Source organism: Sturnus vulgaris, chromosome 18 (genome assembly GCF_052056855.1).
Source record: "Sturnus vulgaris isolate bStuVul1 chromosome 18, bStuVul1.hap1, whole genome shotgun sequence".
Lineage (NCBI taxonomy): Eukaryota > Metazoa > Chordata > Aves > Passeriformes > Sturnidae > Sturnus > Sturnus vulgaris.
In genome coordinates this window covers 4,480,520-4,503,144 of record NC_142260.1, presented here as the reverse complement: position 1 = coordinate 4,503,144, position 22,625 = coordinate 4,480,520, and the positions used below count along the sequence as shown (strand labels likewise).

General features: G+C 44.8%; 1 protein-coding gene across 4 annotated transcripts in view; it reads left to right on the top strand.

Annotated features, from left to right (window-relative positions):
• PAK6 (p21 (RAC1) activated kinase 6) overlaps positions 1 to 22,395 on the top strand; it is a 38,185-nt gene extending 15,790 nt beyond the window's left edge. Inside the window, exons 1-10 of one of the 4 annotated variants that reach the window (XM_014878849.2) lie at positions 1,801 to 1,899; positions 2,169 to 2,360; positions 5,837 to 6,045; positions 9,903 to 10,505; positions 13,678 to 14,169; positions 14,412 to 14,545; positions 17,205 to 17,331; positions 17,511 to 17,636; positions 18,315 to 18,449; positions 20,372 to 22,395. In XM_014878849.2, coding sequence (XP_014734335.1) covers positions 5,842 to 6,045; positions 9,903 to 10,505; positions 13,678 to 14,169; positions 14,412 to 14,545; positions 17,205 to 17,331; positions 17,511 to 17,636; positions 18,315 to 18,449; positions 20,372 to 20,539 — 1,989 coding nt within the window. In that variant the 5' untranslated portion in view covers positions 1,801 to 1,899; positions 2,169 to 2,360; positions 5,837 to 5,841 and the 3' untranslated portion in view covers positions 20,540 to 22,395. Of the gene's footprint in view, positions 1 to 1,800; positions 1,900 to 2,168; positions 2,361 to 5,836; positions 6,046 to 9,902; positions 10,506 to 13,677; positions 14,170 to 14,411; positions 14,546 to 17,204; positions 17,332 to 17,510; positions 17,637 to 18,314; positions 18,450 to 20,371 lie in introns of those variants that run through there. The other 3 variants (XM_014878850.2, XM_014878847.2, XM_088175502.1) reach the window with 3 other exon arrangements.
• The last annotated feature ends 230 nt before the right edge of the window (positions 22,396 to 22,625 follow it).

Below are 22,625 nucleotides of genomic sequence, written 5' to 3'. Positions count from 1 at the left end.
GCTGGGTTCTGTCAAGTCTTCTGGACCTCCCTGCTGATGTCCAGATCAAACCTGTGGGCAGAGTGTGTCTCGGCCTCCACAGGGACCCTGCACTCATGTTTTCTCTCAGTGGAAGCCAGGGTGTGTTGGGCCTGGATCTGGCCTTGATATAAAGTTAAAAAGCAGCCAGGAGACATACCTGGACGATGTTGTAGATCTGCTAATCTAGACGTAGGTGGGAAGAAACAGGGCTAGTAATTTTTTTCTGTCTCATCTGCAAATGAAGATAATAATTCCCTTTCCTCACCTTTCGTCTGTTTAGATGAAACCTCTAGAGGGTGGGGCCTGACTTCAGAGACAGACACAATGAGATGGTGACTTCAGCTGAGATTTCTAGGGGACTGTAAATAATGGAAGAGTTTGTTATTTGTCAAGGGATAAAGTTCATTAGCATTTAGGACATGCCTGTGCTGGTTTTGGAAAGTTCAAGAGGTCTTTTCTTTGCAAGTGCTTTTATATATGTCCCAGAATGAATTTGATATAGCATAGCTAAAACACATCTAAAAGTATGCAACCCAGCAGCGTCCCAAACAAGCTGAGCAAATAGGCGTTCACTGGGTTTTAGGTTTTAGTTCTAATTTATGAGCAAGAAAATGGAGCAGGGGAGAGTGAGGCAGTACCGAGGCCGTCAGTGGAGGCACGGTAAAAAATGTCAAGCCAGTTGAGCTGTTCTTCTCATTCCTCAGAAATAAACCCACCAATATAACAAATATGTCTCTTCCTAAGCTTATTTCTAATGTAACATTAATCTGTGCTCTCGTGTGTGTTTGGGCAGGATTTAGAGCATTACATCAGTTTGCTGTGCTGTTGCTTTGCTCCAACATGCAGCTTTGCCATGGGGGGCTGGTGAGGGAAAAAGGAATAGAAGGAAAGGACTTGAAATGAGGAAAGGGATAACACAGCAAGGAAATATTCACTCTTCCTTTAGGAGGAAAAAAAGTACTTCAAGCAGTATTTCTAAAACTAGAATTGCAGACAAATATGGAAGGTGTCAGGGCAGTGCTCTTAGATCCCGTTTCAGATTTTGGACCGTTTTGCTTTTCTTTTTCCCTTTCACTGACCCTTGTTACCATTCCTTGCTGTGTGAAGTCACATTTGGGTTTGTCAGCTCTTCAGGGACCTAACCTGTAATTTCTCTTTGTTTGCAAACTGCTATGATCGTTTATGGATTGTTATATATTACAAGAGTGTTGGAAACCTCAGGAAGGCAAACATGAGTATTTTAGAAGGTATGGGATGCAGTGAAATTCCATGTGTGCATATTCACATAGACATTTGTGTGAACACATGCATATGATGTGCATGGATAATAGCCTAGTTAACCTGTAATCCATTTCAAATGCAGCACATGACAGTGACCTGAGTAGCAGAGTATGGAAATACATTTTTCCTTTTAATTGGCGGGTTCTCTCGCATCTTCATCTTCCTACTGCAAACTCAATCTGCATATTGCAGTTCCTCAGGTCCTGTAGGAAGAGTTCTCCTTCTCTCCCTCTCCTCTTGGAGCTGGCCAGAGCAGTTTGGCAGATCAGCTGTGGGAGGACTTGGAAACGATGGGAATGGCTTTCTTGAGCCCAGGGACCAAGTGTTATCTCTCGTCCGGGGCAGGAGGAATGTAGGGAGCTGCGTCCAGATCTGCGATAGCGACGCAATGAGCTGATGAGCGAGTTCAGTGCTGCAGCAAGGAGGGGGAGGGAGAGCTTATTTTTAACTGGAAACTGCACAAGTGAGACTGAAGTAGCTCTGTGCTGCCGTGCTATCATCAAGTGCATGTGTGAGTGAGGGAGGGTATGAGCACGGCTCCGTACGGCGCGGTGTCCTAGCGGAACGTGTGGCTGGACGTGAGCAGGGTGGAGGCAGGTCGGGTGAAAAGGCAATGCACGCTGCTGCCTTTGTCTGGGCGCTGGAACGAGCCAGTCCTGATAACATTTATCTACTTCTTTTTTTTTTTTTTTTTTTTTTTCCTCCGGGTGATGTTGCTTCTTTTCTGTGCCCTCCTCCTCGGGTTGTCTGTCTCCCACCCATTCCTCTCTTCCTTACTAACTCTCATTCCCCTTCCATCCTTAATCTTCCCACCCCTTCCTCTCATCTGAGGCTGACCCCTCTCTCTTCTTGCCCCTCCTTCCCAGTTGATCCCTCCCCCTGCTCTGGATCTGCTGGCTGTGGGATTTTTTCTCGTGCTCACTGGCAGATGTGACAGCTTTTGGAACTGTATCATCTAGGAACAGCTATATCTGGAGTTGAAAAACCTAACGTGGTTTCCCAGGCAGCAGGAATGGATCGCTGAGAGAATTTCAATCTCCGACTGCTTTTGTCTTGTGGTAGTGACTTTTATTATTTATGTTTGTAACATTTCTTATAGTACAGTTGTCAGCACTAAATGAAAGACTAAAGTCTAGTAGATTATTATAAAATCAGTGTCACAGTATTTGTGCTGTTATATTAAAGGGGTGCTGTCTATGTTTAAATACAGGTTTGGCTTGATTTATAAAATCTTATATGCATAAAATGTTCTTATGAATTTCTCACTGACTTAGAAAAGGCCTGGTTTTATGTGTTTTATTTAACAATAAACATTCTTTAGCTGGGTATTGGAAATACAAGTAAATAGCTCTTGCATGAAAACCACAAAGTGAAAGGAGACTGGTTAAATACAGACCTCCTCAATGAGATGCAAAACCTACCAAGATTACTAGAATTCATTGGATTTCAAATAACTATTTTTAGTGTATGTATTTCATTTGATCCTAATGCAGTTTACCTTTAAACCACCTGTCTGATCTCTTTATAATCAGGGGTTGATGTTGACCACATAAAATAAATGCCTTTGGATTCCCAGGGATGTGTTGTATTTGGAGCTGATTACATTTTGTTGTTTTTAACCTGTCTGTTTTAAGCCAATAAGGTAGATGCAGGCCATGCCAACCAGTCACTTAAAACTGACCATGAACTCAGTAGGTGCTCCTTTCTGGGTTTTGGAAGCATGTTTTTGGCTATGGGATCCCAATGTAATGTGTTGATTGTCAGGGATAGGGATTTTATGTAAATATACAAATATACTGTTGTGTTTATGCTTCTGCAAACTGAGATGGTGAAATAGAGCCACTGTTCTGGTTGGGGCCAAAATATCACCTGGCCTTAAAATTTTGCATTTTGAAGCACTGAAGCCAGACTCATTCTCCTTATGGGGAAATACCTGGCGTTCAGAAAAACACTGATGCTACAAAGTGCTAATGATTGTGGCATTTGTAACACCCTGTTTTACAGGACCCTTTGCCACATGAAGCACTTAAAAGAGCAACCTTGAGACTGTCTGCTATGTCCTGGATATCCTCTCATTATGAACCTAGGCTAAGAGGGTAGGAGCAGAAGAAGAGGTACTGGTTGAAATAGTAAGAGCACTGGGATTGCTGTGGTTGGGTCAAATTGGATCAAGGAGCTGTCATAACTCACATGTAGTCACGGATACTGAACCTCTTGCTGTAATCCTGCAGAGATACTCCCTGCTTTCCTTGGAGGCTCTCAAGCTCCTCAGCAGCTCCAGCTGTTGGTTTGAGCACTACTAACACCATGAGCTATCTTTCCTTTCTGGGATTGTCTGCACTTTTCTTTCCTTAAAGAATTGCCCTCTGACTTTAGTCTTGATTATTAGTTAATAAGCAGCACCTAAGGGACCTGAGAGATGAATCACTGTGTTTGAGGAGCTGCAATACAGACCTGGAGCACAGACACCCTTCTCATAAGCTCTCCATTAAAATGCATTTGGGTTTTCATTGGAACTTGTTCTAAGCAAAGACTATTCTGGCTGCAAAATCTCTTTTAGGCAGAGCAGTTGCTTCCAGCCTCTTTTGTAAGTGGTTTTATTTTTGTTTTCTGTTTCTTAACCTTTTGTTTTCTTTTTCACCTGTTCAGTATCTTTAGTAGGCTGTTGCAATGGACAGTGTGTGTGAAGGTGATGTTTCACCAAGGATGTATTGCATGACTGGGGGGTTAGTTGGAGCAAAGGTCCTTCTCTGCCATACAAACACTTGCTGTCACTGTGCCTGGAGGATCATGGTAACCAAACTAGGAGCAGCTGTGTATTGGATTTTCAAGACCCCAGTCTAGCACCAGGGAGCAGAGTCATTGTTCAGCTGATGGCTGCACTTTGCTCCCTAAACAAGTTTAGAGTGGGACAATCTGGAAAATGTTTGACATAGATTTCACTGTGATGTGATTTTGGAGACTGGTGTCCTCTAGAAGTGTGTTCATGTCTACACCACAGCGGGTTATCTCTCTATGTGGTCTGTCTCTCTGACCCTTGTAAATATTTATTCAGTACAAATAGCTGAAAGCTGAGGTCCTGTACAGGGGAAGAGTGACTGCTACAAAGTTGAAGATTAAGTGGCAAAAATCCTCAGCATGATATCAGGGAAGAGGTGACATTCATAGCTGTAAGTGTTAGTGAGAAGCAAGTGCCCATAGTAACGTTGTCTATGGAAGAGCACGTAAATGTTATTTTCATTTATTGGTGGATGTTAATTGCTTTAAAAAACCTGTGCAGCTTTTTCCCAAAGCAGTGAATAGAGTCGTCTAACATTTCAGGGTAGAAGGGACCTTGAGAGGTGCAGCCTAACCCTGCTGCTCAAGGCAGGGTCAGCTTGGAGGGTCAGGCTGGATTAGTCAGGGCTTTGGCTTTGAGATCAAACCCCTGAGGATGGAGCCTGCCCAGCCTGTCTGGACAGGCTGCTGCAATATTGGACTCTCCTGGTCACAGGAAAGCTTTTCCTTTTATGCTGTTGGGACCATTCCTGTTTTGATATATGCCTGTCTCTCACTCCCACCACTCCCCACTGTGACAAACCTGGGCCTCCATAGAAAATCTCCTTATCCTATCTTCCCTATCTGGTTTTTGTGAAGAGGTTGTGTCAATCCACTGCAGTCTTTGAGCTTTCCCACCTCTTTACTGCATGCAGAACTCTTGTTCTTCCTTTTCCTTCATATTTTCCTGATTTCAGAAAGGTCCAATCTCTTAGCTTTCTATCTAAGTATCTTTTCTTGGTTATAAATTCTTAATTCAGATTTTGAAGTCTCCTGTGTTTGGGTATATTTTCAGTGTTAGGTGCTTCTGGCTTGTTGCACTTGCACTGGCTGTTCACACAAGCTGTCTCTCTCAGCCCCCAAGGGAAAAGAATCTTAGTTTTTAATTTTAGCTTCTTCAGCTACCTGCTGACAGAGTTTGATTTCCACCTCCCACCTCTCTCTCCCTCCCGAGCCCTCTGTCTAAGCAAGAAAAGCGAGATCCAGAGTCAGTCTCGGGCAGTTCTTCCTTTGGCAACAGCTCTGCTGTCTTTAAATGGGAACCAAGTGGATATTACTTAGTTGGAGTAAGCAGTGAGAAGACAACCTGAGCCCTGTTCATAGCCACCTTAAATTTCAGGCTTGTGGTGGAATCAATGCTGTCTAACTGGCTGGACTCCAAAGCCAAATGTAGGTACAAACAGGTAAAATATAAATATGTATCTATTAATTACTTTAAAAATAGTTTAATCAGGCAATGTAAATTTGTAGAAATAAAGGAAGCCACCAGAAATCGCATCTGAGCCATGAACCTGCAAGGTGGCCATGGGCAAAATCATTGCTCTCTTGGTGCCTGTTTCCTCATCTGTAAGAGCAGGTGATCAACTCCTGATAAAGTGCTTTTCACTGGACAATGTTCTCAATATGACATAATTAACTTGTAGAATTGATACCTGATTTTACTGCTTGGGCACTTCAGCGTGGACAGGCACTGACAGTGTTGCCTTCTCCCCTTCAGGCATCATGTTCCGCAAGAAGAAGAAGAAACGCCCGGAGATCTCGGCCCCGCAGAACTTTGAGCACCGTGTCCACACCTCATTTGACCCAAAGGAGGGCAAATTTGTGGGCCTGCCACCTCAATGGCAGAATATTCTGGACACACTGAGGCGCCCCAAGCCAGTGGTAGATCCTTCGAGGATCACAAGGATGCAGCTCCAGCCTATGAAGGTAAGGGAGGGAGAGAGTTCTTTCCTGTTCCTTGGGGAGTTGCCTCCAAGTTGAGGCACTGTTTCTGGTGCCCCATAAATGGGACTAAGTGTGGTATCTGTATGGAATTCAGTGGATAGCAGGCTTTGATAGCCCAAGGTGGATGTAACTTCTTCAGGAATAAGGACAGTAGGATCCTGACCTGTTGCTGTCATTGTTAAAATAACCAGCTGGCTGCCTGTCACAGTGACAGGGACCTGTGAAACTCTTGTGGTAGCTGACAGGACTCAGGATGTGTTCAGCTGTTGTACAGGGAAACCAAGAGAATTCCTGGGGAGACCTGTTTTAGCAGGCTTGTCATTCTCGTGGGTGAGCAAATTTGGCTGGTAATTAAGTTGCCAGGGAAGCCTAAGTGGGATAGAGAGCAGTGTAGCGCTGCCTTGCTGTTCGTGGACAAGTGAGGACAACACGGACTAAACTAGGATCTGGACTAAAACGGTAATAAGCCAGCATTTTAATGAACGTGGGACATAGTAATGGGACAATGTCCTTCAGTAAAGAAAAACAAGTGACTTTTGTAGATGGATGGGTTTAGATGGCTGCTGGTACTGGCATTTGGAGACTGTGTAAGTGACAGCAGGAACATGCTGTGGGAAAAGGCAACTTTGCAGTGACCTCTCAGGAAAGGAAATGAAAGATGATGACAGAAATATTGTGCTTAAAGTCTTGGTTGCTTGGGAGAAGGTTTTGTTCCCAGTTAAAAAAAACCCTGCGGGGGCCTAAAAACTGAAAGGTGTGTTGTAAAACAGAGATGTTGCTTCTTGGGTTTTAGAAGGGATATAAAAAAGAGTTGGCTATCTGATGAATATATTTAGCTTTTTGTGTACAGGTGCTTAAAACATGGGGCCTAAAGGGGACTATATTTGGTTTAATGTAAGCTTCAGTGCATAATCAAACCTGCTATTGCCTGTCAGGATCTTTGAGCAGAATGCTGGTTTATAAAGGAAAAACTTGCTTAGGAAGAATAGGTGAAAAAAAGAAAAAGGCAGGAGGTATTGCCTGGTGTCCTGAATGTGCTTTGAGGTTCAAAATGTAGTAGAGGGATAGGAGCACAATCCAAAGAGAGAAAATGTGTAATAAGAGACCAACTTGGTTAGATCAGGAGGTCCTTAATGAGCTTAAACTGCAGGAGGATTGCTCAGAAGGGTGGAAACTAGGTCAAGTTATAAAGGGCAAAGAGAAAAGAAATTCATGTAGAAGCAAAATTGGAAGGCCAAGGCCCAAAAAGAGATGTTATTTTCAAAGAACATATAAAGGGCACTAAGGATACCTCATGAGTGCACTGAGGAGGAGGATAAAGGAAAGAATTTGTTCACTGCTGGTTTTGGAAGACAGTTAACAGATGACACTGAGAATTCCTAAGTGTTTAATGATTTTTCTCTGGTCTTCATTAAGTGTGATCAGTGGGCTGACAATTAGCATGAGCATGAAGGGATGAGAATGCAGGCCAGAATAAGAAAAGAACAGGAACAGAAATGAGACTTAGCTAAGAAGTTGCATATTTTCAAGTCAGCTGGGCCTAATGAAATTCAAGGAATTGCAGATCAGTCAGAATAATTTCTATCCTCAGAAAGAAACTGGAACAAATAAGCAAGTAATCTATTTGCAGCCACTTCCGAGGAGATAGCAGGGTAATAGCTGGCAGCCAGTATGGATTTATCAAGAAAAAAAATCACATAAAGAAACCCAGTTTTCATTAATCACACAGGGTATAGGGGGTTTTGGCTCAGGGAGAAAGTGATAGCACTCCTCTGTACCTTGACTTCAGTGACTCTGGATACTGCACCAGTGGTGTTTTCAGAGCAAACCAAGTTTCCTCAAGTATTGGGCAATGAATGCCCAAAAAATAGTGTGAGGCATCACTGTTGAAACAGAAATGTGTGTGAAGAGATTTGCTGAAGTTTGTCCTGAGCCTTATGCTGGTCAGGACTTTCATGGCTGACATACTAAACCCAAGGATGGAAAAAGCTGAAAGGAGGTACAAATCCTTAAGAGAGCAAGGACAGAATACCCAACAGGCTTTAAAAACTAAAGAATCATTTTAAACCAACAGTTTTTCCCAGTAATTCCAAATGCAAACGCTCTCATATACTGCATAACAAAGCTGTCTGTTTCTGGTAAACTCCATTTGAATAAATTCCTGTTCAGTGATTAGATTTTATTTTTTTCAAGTGCTAGTTGGCTAAGCCCTCGTATGTAGTCCTGGATTCAATTATCAGAGTAGTTCCTGAGTTTGTGTGTAGCTTATAAAAAGGTGCTTTTCTTGTTATAATTTCTCAGTTTTGGTCAGTAAGGCGTGAGCTATGTAAAAGCACTCCATATAGATCTGGCTCAAATTTGGATGTTTCCACGTTAATCTGATGCAGTCCTTAAACAGCAGCAAAGCAAGATTAAATCCCATCTTCCCTGTCTGCTGGGGCTAGGTCTGACTTCATGGGAGTGACCTGAATCTAATTCTAGGGAGTTTTAGCTAGAAGGGGAGAAGAGCACTCCAGTGGATTTTCTGGAGAGGCTGTTGCATATTGTTACAGATTTCTTATTTTGAGAATACTGACATCTTTATGGAATGACTTTTGTCCATTTTGGACAAAAAGTTCGTGTCCCCAACACATTGTTCCGTGACAGCAGCTGGGCTGTGGAGGAAGGAGTGTGTGTATGTGGTGAGGGAGTAGGAGTAAAGACCAGAATTTCCAGCTGTAGCTGGTGTGTGTGCCATGGAGTGAGCTGAGTTGTCCTTTCTTCACCTTGTTGAACAAAAATCTTCTGTTATGCCTTTCATTCTCAGACTCTGAGCAAACCAGGTGCTTGTTTGTGTACTGTGGTGGTGTTCTGTTGAAATTACTGGAGCTACAGTGTTGCACCAGCTAAGTATTAGTCTCAGTGTAATTAATTCAGCATGTTTAGAAGATCCCTGGAGCTCAGTTAGCAAACAGGAGATTGCTGTCACTCCAGGGAAGGACTTTCCTTAGGCAAAGGTTCATGCAAGTGTAGGAGTGATCCTGTGCTGCAAATTTCTGTGGAGAAATGAAACATTTTGGTTCCCAGCACTAGAAAAAGCTTCTGTAAGCTTTTCAGTTCCAGAAAAAAAGCAAGGTAGAACACTACAAAATATACCAACAGCTTCAAGTGTCCTACTTGTACAGAGCTGATGCCTGCTTGGATGGAAGCCTTGTTCTTCAGCATTTGCTTACAAGGCAGTTGTGAGTTGCTGTGACCCTTTGTTCATAATTTTTAATTATAATAGCTTGGCAGGGCAGAGTAGGGAGGCAGAGTTGGAACAGCACGGTCTGCACTGGTCAGGATTGAGATGTATTAGCAGAAATTGTAGAGAAGCAGACTGAGGGACGCTGATTACAACGCTATTGAGAGTGCTTCAGGGGAGAGATAAACCTTCTGTTGGCACAGCAAAGGTGAGTTTTGCAAATGGAGCTTGCAGCGTGCTGGAACTTCTGAGAACTAATATTTCAGAAGCTTGGTGAGTGCATTAGTGATGTAGTGTCACACAGTTTCGGCACAAGAAAGCCAGGAGTGTTGAAATATCCCAGTTTTGCTCTAATATTGTCTCTTAGAATGTGAGCAGAACAGCAGAATTGACTGTTCTGGCTGACAGCACTGCTGCTCTGACAGTGGGATGTAACCCAAGGACTCTTTTTTTCCCTCAGTAAAGGACAATGAAACAAAAGACAAAGATTGGTAATTTTCCCTGAATTCCTTGAGTTGTCTTTGGCTATATATGCAAAAACTAACCTGTGGCAAGATAAATTGAGCCTCAATTCTTACAACTCTGACTTGTTTCTCACCTTTCCTGTATTCCCCAGACCGTGGTGCGGGGCAGCACCGTGGAAGTGGAAGGCTACATCTCTGGGTTGCTCAATGACATCCAGAAGCTTTCTGCCATCAGCTCGAACACTCTGAGGGGCAGGAGCCCCACCAGCAGGAGGAGAGCCCAGTCTCTTGGGCTCCTGGGAGACGAGAGACCCCCAGACATGTACCTTCAGAGTCCTGAAGGAGACTGGGCAGACAAATACGGGAACTACCTCAACTGCAATGGTGGGTCCAAGGTGGCCCGGAGGCAGACCATGTGGCCAGATTACAAATCCCGCCTGGAAGGGCAATCTCATCCCAACGGGATGGTGACAAAAGCCCAGTCCCTGGGGCCGTCGGAGTTCCAGGGCGCTGATGGCAGCTGTCTGCAGCACACCTCTGGGCTGCAGCACATGCCTGCAGTGCCGGGGGAGAGCGAGATGGCAATGAAGAGCCCGGAAGAGGGCTGGCTTCAGCGACAGCCCAACGCCAGGCCCTCGGGGGAGGGCAGCCCCAACTCCAAATCACGAGAGAACAGCCTGAAGAGGAGGCTCTTGCGCAGCGTGTTCCCCTCGTCCAGCACCTCAAACAAGCCAGGCCCTCCCCTGCAGATCAAGGTAAGAGTTATCCACTGGACTGAAATGTTGACTTTACAGTTCCAGAGGTTACATATGCAGCCAATTTAATTGCAAACATCGAACAACCATCTGGTCTTGTTATGATTAATGTTGGAATCAAAATAGTCCTGGGCAGGAGAAATATGTGGTCCGCCTGAGCTTCACGAGATGCTGCAAGGCACAGCTCAGGATGGCAGCCAGATCTCCAGCAGAAGGTTTGGCAGAGCTGCAGGAACGTGGGCTGAGAAGGATGAGGGGTCTTAGTCATTACCTTCTGTGAGGTAAAGGCATTACTGCAATGCCATTCTCCTGGCACCAAAGAGCCTTTGCCATTTGGGAAATTGCCACGATTTGCATTTGCAGTGTATTCTTCTGTCTGTGCAAACCAGAGCTACCTCAGTGTGTTGGTTATAGCTGTATCTGCCAGGCTACTAGAGCAGCAGGGTTTGCATCAGCGCCCACGGTGCTGTCACACAGGAAGTCGAGACTGTTGGATTTTGGAAGGGGTGGGACAGCTCACAGCTACAGCTCCCCCAAGAAAGCTGTCCTGAATGGATGACTCATTTCTTGTTAAACTGGAGAAAATCTCTGGTTCCTCGTACTGGATAGGAAATGCAGTCATTGCTTCTTTTCCATTCTGGGCTGACCCAGCATCCGTCTTCTTTTCATGGCTTGTCTGGTGGCCTCAAAGCTGGTGCTGGGCCACGCTGATTCCCAACCACTGTGAAGTGCCTGAACTGGGAGGATGATGACAGGGAACCACTGTCTAAACCAACCTGACTGTTCTGAAGGGTGTTGCAGGGAGGAGATGTCTCCAATCCACCTTTGCAGCTTGCATAATGATCCAGGCTCAAGGTTTTGGGCATAGTGGGTTTCCTTTCCAAGGGAAAGGATTTTGAAGGAATGCAGTCGTTGTGTAACACAAACTGCACTTATCGCTCTCTCAGTGACTCTGGGCTGATCTACACTGCTTCGAGGCCTCTCCCCTGAGCACCTAGAACTCTTCCTCAGATAGAGTGTCTTTGCCATGCTCAGCACTTCCAGGAGCAGGACCAGAAGTTACCAGCCAAGTGGATGGGCTTGGGAGTATTTGAACTCCAGCTGTTTGTCAGAGGAGAGGAGTAGGGAAGACCTTGAAGACTAATATGTCTCCCTGCACCAGTGAGGGTTCTGTGCCATCCCTGGTAGTTGTTTATTCTAAGATGTTCTTACCAGCCTCTGATGATGAAAACCTGGGCCTCCTGCTCTGATGGAGCTGATGATATGTAAAAAATGTGTAATTGCAGATGAAAGGAACGGGGATATAACTGAATCATGGAATCCCAGACTGGTTTGGGTTGGTAGAGACCTCAATGTCCATGGGGTTCCACCCCGTGCCATGGGCAGGGACACCTTCCACTAGACCAGGCTGCTCCAACCTGATCTTGAGCACTTCCAGAGATGGAGCATCCACCACTTGGCTGAGTAGCTAGCTGAAATGGGAAGGTGGTACCTTGAAAAACACCATGGGAACACACATGGGTTTGAGTGCACCTTCCTTATGAAAGGAGGACTGGGAAAATCAGTGACACCTCAAAATGTCCCAAGACAAAACATGTACATGGAGACTGTCAGATTACAGGAGCAGGAAATAAGATTTACACATGGTTAAGCAAACCTGTGTGAGCTTGCATGTGTGTTGTGTGCCCTTCTGCATGCTCTGGGTTATGTAAAACGTGGGGTTTTTTCTCTCTTGAGACAAAACAAGATTTGGGAAATAAATTCTGTGTTGCTGTGAGCATGTCAGCACAGGACTGCAGAGGTGGAGCTGGTGTACTGGGAGGAAGGAACTCCTGACAGGCAGTTGTGTTTGTGCTGTGTCCTGATCCTGCTAAATCGTGTTTTCCAGGGCCTCTGTGTGTGTGAGGCTTATGCAGATTCTGCTCTTGACAAAAATCCTTGATTAAAACCCAAAGTGCATAGAATTAAATCCTACACAATTATTCTCTGTCTGAGACAGGGAAAATGAGTGTTCTTGTAAAAAGTTCTCGATTGGCAGTTTTCAGTTCCCATGCCCATATTATTAACTTTATTAATAATCTCTCTGAATTGTGAGAGAGAAAAAGCTTTTTGCTTTGAAGTTTCTATTTTGCCCTATAATATAAATGATGGGTTTGCTCTTTCTGAAGTTGCTTCTTTGACAGATCTACTATTATTTTGCATATATTTATATACATGTCTATTTTACATATACTTATGTACATATATAATGTATTTTGTACCCCACCTGCTAAATGTTGTTGAATTTTAATTAATCAGCATTTCCAGGGTGAGTACTAGCATGACAGTATTTATCCTTCCTGTCATGGGAATGCATATCCTGAAGCCACATTCCCACAGGCTGTGATCTTACTACATCTCCCACACTAAATAGGGTTGGGCTTGCCTGTCATTTGAGTGGGAGGTCTCCAAAAACCTCGAGCATTGCTAATCCAAATTCGCTGTAGGTCAGTTTTAAGCCAGCAAGGTGGCAGGTGGCTCTGTGTAGCTGGAGTCTCATGTTGGCTGCCTCCAGCTGTCCTGGTGCCTGGTGCATTTCCCAAAGTGGAGAGCTAATTCCATGCCTGATCGACAGGAATGCTCTGCAGGTACCAGTGGAAAGTGCAGAGAGTGTTTTCAGTAGGCAGAGTGTAATTACCCAAAGGGAATTAGGCCAAGACATCAAAGTGATTTACAGCCTTGGCATGAATCCCCTTTCCTTTTATACAAAGGAAGATCAGAGGCACGGAGGGATAAAGGATTTTCAAATTCTCTGCAGCACAGGTTGCCCCTGAGTTTTGGTGGCAAGGTTGGAATGCTTTTTAGCAGCTGGGTTTTTTTTTTTCTGTGGGTTTTGTGTCTTGGTGGTTTTTTAAAAGCATGTTCCCTTTAAACTGCCTCAAGTTGGAGGCCCCTAAAGCGTAGCACCCGTTCCCTAAGGTATTCTTGAAGATCTGCATCTAATGAGATCTTCATCGAAGCCATGTGCTGGGCAGACCTGGAGACAAGAACCTGAAGCTCTTGATTCCAGTCTGCTCCAAGGTGTGTTAGGGCAGAGTGGGATGACACAAAAATTGATTCCTCACCTCTCTGCTTGTTAATCTAACCATCACTTTTTTTTTTTCTCTCACTTTCCTCTTTGTTCTTCTTGAAGCCTAATGCTTTCTTCAAGCCCCAGCAGTGGGGTTCCCCCCACAGCCCTGCAGCCAAAGCCCAGTCTCTCCCCCCAGACCAACCTGCCTCCGAGTTCCCCAGGATGATCTCTGAAGCTGGGACCCCCCAGAAGTCCCCAACAGCAGAGAAGGCTGTGGCAGTGCCACCAGGCCGGCCCTCCCCAGCAGGGTCCCCCAGGAACCGGCAGACCCAGACCAGTTCCAGCAACCTCCACCTGCCCCAGGACTCTGCTGGGAAGGGGCAGCCAGCCAGTGAGGACCCTGTGGTTGTGACTCACGAGCAGTTCAAAGCTGCCCTCAGGATGGTTGTGGACCAGGGAGATCCCAGGGCATTGCTGGAGAATTACATCAAGATTGGGGAAGGCTCCACAGGAATTGTGTGTATTGCTCGGGAGAAGCACTCGGGGCGCCAGGTGGCCGTGAAAATGATGGATCTGAGGAAGCAGCAGCGCCGGGAGCTCCTCTTCAATGAGGTGAGTGTGCTGAAGACAGGGGGATTCTGCTGTCCACATTGGAACAATCAGTGTGGCAAAAGGAAGGGAAGAGCTGGATCATCTTCCTTTTAGTAGCATTATGCTTGTACCAAGAACAGCTATTGCTGGGGGGATGGAGGCTCTGTGCTGTAGTCACCAGGCTGTGTGTGCTCACTTGGTTGGATGAGATGAAATGTTGTGAGTGATTTTGTTGTGGTCACTTGTCCACTGTGGTTTTACAGGTGGTGATAATGAGGGACTATCAACACGTTAATGTCGTGGAGATGTACAAGAGCTACCTCGTGGGAGAGGAGCTCTGGGTGCTGATGGAGTTTCTGCAGGGAGGAGCCCTCACAGACATCGTGTCTCAGATCAGGTACAAAGCAAAATGCCAGAAATCAACATGGGAGAACAAGAACAGCAGAGTGGAGATTTCTGGGACAAATAGGTTCCCTCAGAGATCTTGTGTTTGCAGTGCCCTGAAACTACTACAGTTTATAACTGTTATCCATTTTGAATATATGATGATACTTCTGATGTAGAAGGGATTACTTTAAAGTATTGATCCCTTTAGATACCCACTAGTCATCTCCTTGATGACCTTCCCTGTAAAACAGAGTGCTCTTAAAAAGTGTTGTTTACTATATCTGTTGAATCCTGGCCAGGAACTTCATTGAATAAGTATTAAAGAGCATGCAGAAATAGTTTTCAGTGGTGCAACCTTAGCCACAAATTCAACCTCACTAACTCCTCTATAGAAGTGCAGCAGAGCCTTGAGATCTGGACTCCTTCCCAAATTTCGTTGCCTAAAGATAGCAACTACTGGACACTCTCCTAAATTTGTTTCCTTATCTACACTGCTTCATATTCAATAATGCCCAAAGCATTTCTGTAGGGCAAAGAAGTTGTTCTCAGATGGCCTCTGGTCCCTCTCAGAAGGTGTTCTGATGATGCAGTTATGGTGATCGTGTCTTACCCATGGTTCTGGAGCACCCTCCTCCTGCTTCAGAGCAGTCCTGCAAGACTGGAAACTGGGGCAGGGAATGCTGGTGGAAAGACTGACCAAGAAAGTCTGTAGGATGAGGAAGATTCTTTTTGGAAGATTCAGAATCTTAGTTAAATTACAGTTAGGCAGTATTGCTAGCACTGATTGTATTCAGTTTTTTAAAAATCATAGCATACCTTTAGTTCACATATGTGCTTGGCCTAGGTTCTATGGTGGGTTTAAGGCCTGTATCTTACTCTGTTGGGTGGATGTAAGGCATGTCTATTGCTCTGTTGGGTTCTGTGTTTTGGAAGCACAATTTGGAGAGGCATCAAGAACCATATTGTGCTCTGTAGCCTCCACAACCTCACCTGGAAGGAGTGTCCTAGAGACACTTACCTGGGCAGGCCCTTCCAGAATTGAGTTCAGAGGCATCTCGGGGTCTACAAGCCAACATTTAATCCTGAGGAGTGCTGAGCTACAGCTTACAGGGCCATTGAAACTCCTGTAGCTCTTGACTGGTACTGAATTACAGATAGAAAGAGATGAAGAGGTTTATGAAGGGTCTGCGTATTTATATCCACCAGTGAGACCTCAGCTTAGATTTGTTTTAAGAAGCTTCCTTTGAACCTGTTAATGAATGCTTTTTTTTCTCATGATGGAAGCAGGATCTGTTATAACCATAACATTTATCAGAAGTAAGCTGCAAACCTTTATCAGTTTCTCCCAGGAAGGAAAATGCCATCATTGCAGTCATTAAACTTTTGCTGAGGGGGGATAAGTAATTTACATCTCCAGGAGTGAGGTAATCCTCCAGTAATCTGTTTTACACTATACAGTCACTTTACTGAAACCAAGTTCCATTCACCTCTTGTGATCTTCTGGAACCACAGGGCTTTCAGGTGGATCAGCTCAGGCACTATGAAATGAAAAGCACTGCTCCTAAAAACATTGGGTTCTGTGCTGGAAAGTCCCACAGGCACCCTTTGTCCCTCTTCCTTTTCAGGTTAAATCACAAAGGCAGAAGTAGCCCCCTGACACCCTGCAGATTTAGCTGCCATCATTGTGGCACAGTGCAGCTACAACCTTGTAGCTGTCCCACTTTGAGTAAGGTATGGGATGCCAAGCAAAGAGCACAAGTATATCTTTCTCAGCTGATGGTGTAGAAATTGTTATGGGTTTAGAAGGTGCTAGTTCACTGCACAGTTCTGCCTTCTGAGTGCTCTCTTCTCCTTAGGCTCACTTGCAGACCCAAATTTGAGGACGTTTCATTTCTCTGTCCTCAGCTGGGGATTGTTCAGAACAACTGCTTAGAGACAGGCTGAGAATCCACAGTACTCAAACTGGGTACTTCAGCTATTCTCTGAAATCATTTACTTCCAGCATTGCTCAGTGTAAACATGCAGAGCTGTCACTGTCCCCAGGTACAGGAGAGAATGAATTTTTATTTCTACCATTTTCACTTGATTTTGTATTGCTGTTCTAAACAGCAGCAGCTTCTAAAGGGGAGGTTCTTGGGACTCATATTCCATGTGCTAACAGAGGTAGAAATCAGTAGTGTCTTCCCTGCTTGTAGCCTGTGCTGCCTTCAATTAGGTGTGAGTGTACCCCAAGTGTCTGCAGGAAACACCTAAAGGATCCCTATATTTGCTGTCAGATGATGCTTTTGGATGTTTTGTGGATACAGTTGCACAACAAGCCTTATGAATAATGTCTTTACTAAATTTGCTTAAAAAAAAGTTGACTCACCAGTTACTGCAACATCTTGGAATCAAGCAGGACTGCTGCCTTTCAGAGATGCTTGAAACAGCATCTTGCAGAATTAACTTAGGTACAGAATTCAACGTGTAATTTCCCTGTATTAAACCTATGAAAACTCAGTTATCAGCCATCAAGAAAAAAATGTTTTCCCCAGTAACAGACATGGAAGAATGGGAAAGGTGAGGTGATAATTGCCATAGGAAACCAAAGTGTCTGTGCTTTAACCCTTGTGCCGCTGTGAAGGAGCACTGTGCTCTGCACAGTTTAAGTCCCGTGTCTCTAATTGCAGACTGAATGAGGAGCAGATTGCCACAGTGTGTGAGTCAGTGCTGCAGGCTCTGTCCTATCTCCACTCTCAGGGGGTCATTCACCGAGACATCAAGAGCGACTCCATTCTTCTGACGTTGGATGGCAGGGTGTGTTTCCTCAGACAAATTGTTTCCTGTGTTCTGTTGCTGCAGCCTCTCTCTCTTATTTCCTTTCTATTCCTAATTCCTTGTTTTCCCCTTGTCCTCTTACTCTCTTTGTCTGTGGTGTTTCCCTCTGTCTTGTTTAAAGCTTATTTTTAAGGTTGGTTGCTTTTCTCTTTGTACAGGTCAAACTCTCTGATTTTGGCTTCTGTGCTCAGATCAGTAAAGATGTACCTAAAAGAAAATCCCTGGTAGGTACTCCTTATTGGATGGCTCCAGAAGTCATTGCAAGGATACCATACACCACTGAGGTAAGGGACCACCTCCCTGATAGCAGGAGAGCAAGTAATATTCTGAAATGTCACAGGAAAATAACTATTGGCTTTTCTAGGAAGTCTCTAGATTCTGTTTAGAAAATCAACCCAACTATGACTATAGCTTTGATGGTGATGACATTAATATTTCCTAGATCAGTAGAAAACCAGATTGTTCTGCTTCTTAGGAACAAGGCATCAACTTGTTCTATTCTTATACCTAAAGCTTGGCCTAGACTTGTATCTGCTGTGGATAGATGTGAGCAAGGACCAGCCTGTGACATGATAGGGATCAGTAAATCAATTCCATAAAGGGAGTGTGGAGGGGAGATGTGAGCTCTGAGAGGCTCACCTCAGGGAAAGCAGACATGAGAGCTCTGGAGTTCTGGGCAGATGACAGCAGACTGACTGCAGCTTTGTTTACCAACCAACCAGGTGTGGTACAGGCAGTTACTTGCACACCTTTACATGTTGCAACACCAGCATGGCTCAGTCCTGGGTGCAAAATTGACTTTGTTAAACTCCTGTAAGGAGCCCAAAAGCATTAAGGGCATCAGTGCTGGACTCTCTTGGTACCGTTTGTCGTGGGTGGGGTGTTGTGGTCTTTGTGAAAGCAACAAAACAAGGACCTGCTCCTCTGGAGTGTGTGTCTTGATGTGACATTGTCTCCCACAGGTGGATATCTGGTCCCTGGGGATCATGGTGATAGAGATGGTAGATGGAGAACCCCCCTACTTCAGTGATTCTCCAGTCCAGGCAATGAAGAGACTCCGTGACAGCCCTCCTCCCAAACTGAAAAACTTCCACAGGGTGAGCATGATGCCAAATACTTGTAAGACTGATGGTTATCGTGGGCAAACATCTGTATCAGCTGTTCCCAGTACAGCTTGCTGTGGAAATGGTCTTGCTAGGACATGTTTCTTGGGGAGCAGCTTTGGCCTCGGGGTCTTAGTGGCTGCAAGCTGCAGCTAAGAGCTGGTGGCTGCTTTGGGAACAACCCTGGCACTGTGAGGGCATCTGGACATAAACAGAGAGTGCAGGTCAGAACTGCTTCAGGTGGACCCAGCAGTTCCCATCTTACTGATGTCTATTGAATAGCTTATCTTCCAGGGAAGGGAACAGGAGCATCCCTGCTCTTGGGAGTTTCCAACTTCATGGCCTTCAGGACTACAAAGGCTGCATTATGGTCAGAGCAGGAGAGCTGAGGACAGATGGAAACTCATGGAGACACTGCAGCAGCTCAGAAGATGAACTTGGCTCTATGGTTTCTTAGAAAAAAGTAGCAGTGACATAATAAATAGTGATCACCTTTCAGTGCCTGCTTAAAGCAGCCTTCCTTTCATTCCATGCCCAGCCTCTGAGATCAAACAGCTTCTGCAGCATCCTGAGCTATCCAGCCTTTCCAATTAATCAGAGCATCTGCAGCTGCTAAAACTGAATTATTTAAGAGAGTAGACTGCTGAACTAACAGCACACACTCCAACATCAACAGCTGTTCTTTCCTTTTTGCCTTTGCAACACTAATTAAAATTTCACGGTCACATTCTGTGTAAAACCGTCCTGGTCTGGGTCACACCTTGCATGGTGAAATGGGCCTGTCACAGGCTGTGACAGCCAGACCTGGTTATGGTCTTGCTCTGTTCCACCTTGTACTGGGAGGCAAACTGGCTTCCAGCAGACCTCTGACTTACAGGCTGGTGGGCATCCTCCCCAGTGTCCTGCTGGAATGCAGCTCCAGCTGTGGATCCAGCCCTCCATTCTGGGCTGGTTCATGGCTCACTGTGGTCAGTGACTGCAGTAATGGGGGCAGCACGTTAAAGGAATGCCAGCTAGGATAATCCCTGCTGCATTGCTAAAGCATGGGCAGATTTACTGACAGGGATCCAGGCTGGATCCTGGCACTCGTCCTGAGCTGTGCAGTGCCTTCTCCAGCAATCCCAAGCGAAGTCATCCAAAGCATTCCTGAGCTGAGCAATAGCTCAGTGTGAACAGTACTGCAGGATCCACTAAGTGAAGCAGAGATGGGAAAATGCCCCCAAATCTAAACTGGATGTAATTATCAGCATTAAAATAAATATATGCCAAGATAAATTTTTATTCCATTTTAACAATGCAGAAGATTAAACCAGACAAAGATGTGCAGGGTCTTGAAGTGGTGCTTGGGGCTGGCTCCTCCCAGGCTCTTACACCTCTTCCAAAGGACAAAGCTGTGAGGTTATTCAGCTTTTTGGTAGTTGTTCTGCAGCTTCTTCATCTCCTTGTACCATTAGCATGAGGGGTTTTCAGGCTCTCAAAACCTATTGGAGAGCTCTTTTTTACTACCTTTCCATAATCTGTGACCAGTAAAAGAATAGACTGATGCCCCCTTCCCACCCTAGTGCTGTACCCTGGTAGCAGAAATCCTGCTGAGTTTTTGAGCTGAAATCCAGGAAAGTTTAAGTACAAAAAGGGAAGCAGAAGTAAGCCAGATGAAAGGATGTGGCAGGCAGTCTTATCTTAATTGACTGTATCCCATTCAAAAGAAAACAACCTAAGTGTTGTGCCTAGCAGTGACAGAAAGTTATGTCCATAGCATAAAAAGCATGTGACCTGTGTCACATTGCTGGAAAAACAGGGATACAGTTTGGGAATGTGCAGGATCCATTTAACCACACCCACCTCGGCAGCTTGGTGTTACATGAGCTGTGCCTGGTCCCTTTGCAAGGCTGACTTGATTGGTTGCTTTTTCACAGACCTCACCAGTTCTGAGAGACTTCTTGGAAAGGATGTTGACACGGGATCCATTGGAAAGAGCAACGGCACAAGAACTTCTGGATCACCCCTTTTTGCTCCAGACAGGACTTCCGGAGTGCTTGGTGCCCCTTATCCAACAGTACAGGAAGCGCACCTCCACCTGCTGACTTTATGTGAGGGGAAACTGTAGGGAAAAGAAATGTTTATTAAAAAAATATCTAGACAAAATTAAGAACCCAGGCAGCCTCGACCTGTGAATGGTGCTTGGAACTTGCCAGTGATTGTTTTGGAGGACGAATGTGAATGCTGTCTGTGCATCCTCAGCCTTCTGTGGCTTCTCCTTTGCTGAAGACAATCAATACAGACTAGATCTAAGTGAGACCGAGTCTCTCTCAAGGATAAAGCGGGTATTCCATGGCTTGTGGATCGCTGCTGCTGAAGGATGGCATTTGGAAGTGGAGTCTGAAGTTGTGTATCTGAATGTCTGTGGGTTTCTGCACACGTTGGCTGCTGATTACTGAGCTGGAATGATATTTCCCACTTAGAAATGTGATCTTTGTTTCCTTCGTTGTACACTGGAGCCATGAGCTGACTCTCTTTGGGGCAGAGACCCCTTTGAACTCAATGCACAAAGACTTTTTTTCCTCTGAGACCTTTTCACACATGATTTTAATTTTCTTTGGTTAAATGTGGACCTAGAAACCTGCACACACTTCCTGAGGGAGCAGATGTGATATGTATATATTTGTTTCTAAGTGGCTCTCTTGCATCAACATGCTTCTCTTTTGCTGCAGAATATGTAGGGTTTAGTGGTCAATCTTGAATCCATTTCATGATTTTAAACTTTTAGAGGGGGAAACCCTTGGAGTCACTTGGGCCTCAAAGTGGACTCTATGAAGATTAGGTGCTCTTACCAGCAGGATCTTGTGGTTGAAAATTCACCATTTGCCACACCTTTTGTGCTAGTTGGAATGTGGACAGCATGTTCCTGGTTTCCAGGCACCTTGCTTTCCCAGTCCTTTCTCCCAGGAGAGGCTGAGAAGTGCTGCCCTGGAACAGTTATTGGGTAGCATTTTGGGGATGCTGTAGGAGACCAAATGGGAATATTTGAGTTACCCTGCATATCCCAGGATTGATTTTTGTGTTTGTGTGCTGCTGTCTGGCTATTGGTCTGCCTTTTCCCCATCAGCCCTTTACATCTGGAAGGTTTCTGGTTGTCTAAACAGCTCCTTCAGTTATTTTAACATAGTTTAAAGTATTTTGTATGCTGCACTCTCTGATCAGTGAGATCCTCAAGGTAATTGGACTCTAGGTCGGGATTAACATTGTACAGTGATGGTGTGTGTTGTTGTGAGGTCTCAAGAATATATTCGTACATGTGGAACTGCGATCTTGTTTTGAAACTCCAGATACCAAGTTTTTGGACTTTTAGTTTTTCTCAGGACAGTCCTGCTGTCTCAGAAACTGACCTCAGAACTGCATTTTCTTCAGATGTTCATAACCTCTGTCCTCTGCTATTTGCTCCAGCTACAGATCCTGCTTCAAAATTGAAGCCACGGTTGATTACTTGAAGTAATTTGGGATGGAATTCATCTGCACTGCTGCCAGCCATCAAAGGGTGGGCACCCAGTCTGTGGAGCATGTAGGTTGGCTCTGTAGCCCGTGGGGAGAGGAACACCCCTGGGGGAGCAACTCTGGAGGTGGTGCAGACATCTGCTGAAGGACAAAATCACTCTCTCACCCATGGCAGGTAGAGAGGTCATAGGGGGTTTCTGTAGACTGGATGTCTAAGTTTGGGGCTAATGGAGTTGGTTGAAATCAATTCATTAAGCTCCTCCTTAGCTGCACTGGAAAATTTTTGATGTAAAATGTTTCTGTATTCCAGATATATTGCTTTTTTTTAATGCGAAAAAGCAGGGCTTGGAAAAGATTTATAATTTGAAACAAACAGTCCTGTTTGTCTTTAGTTGTGAATCCTTTGCACTTGTGTTTTAAATTAAAGTAGTTCTTGATTTATTCATAAGCCTGTTACAGTGTTGAGATGCTTAAAAATGTGTCTGTAGTTCAGAGATGTGAGTGTGAACCCTGGAGTCTGCTCTAACTTCCCTGTTCTGTGGCTATATGGCTTCTAAAACAAGAGGAGACTGGGGCAGGAGCCTGGATCCTGAGTCCTGAAACAAAGGTTTCTTGGAGACAGGGATGACAGGTTTAGCATTTAACACCATTTTATACTTTAGCCCAAATCTGACTAAA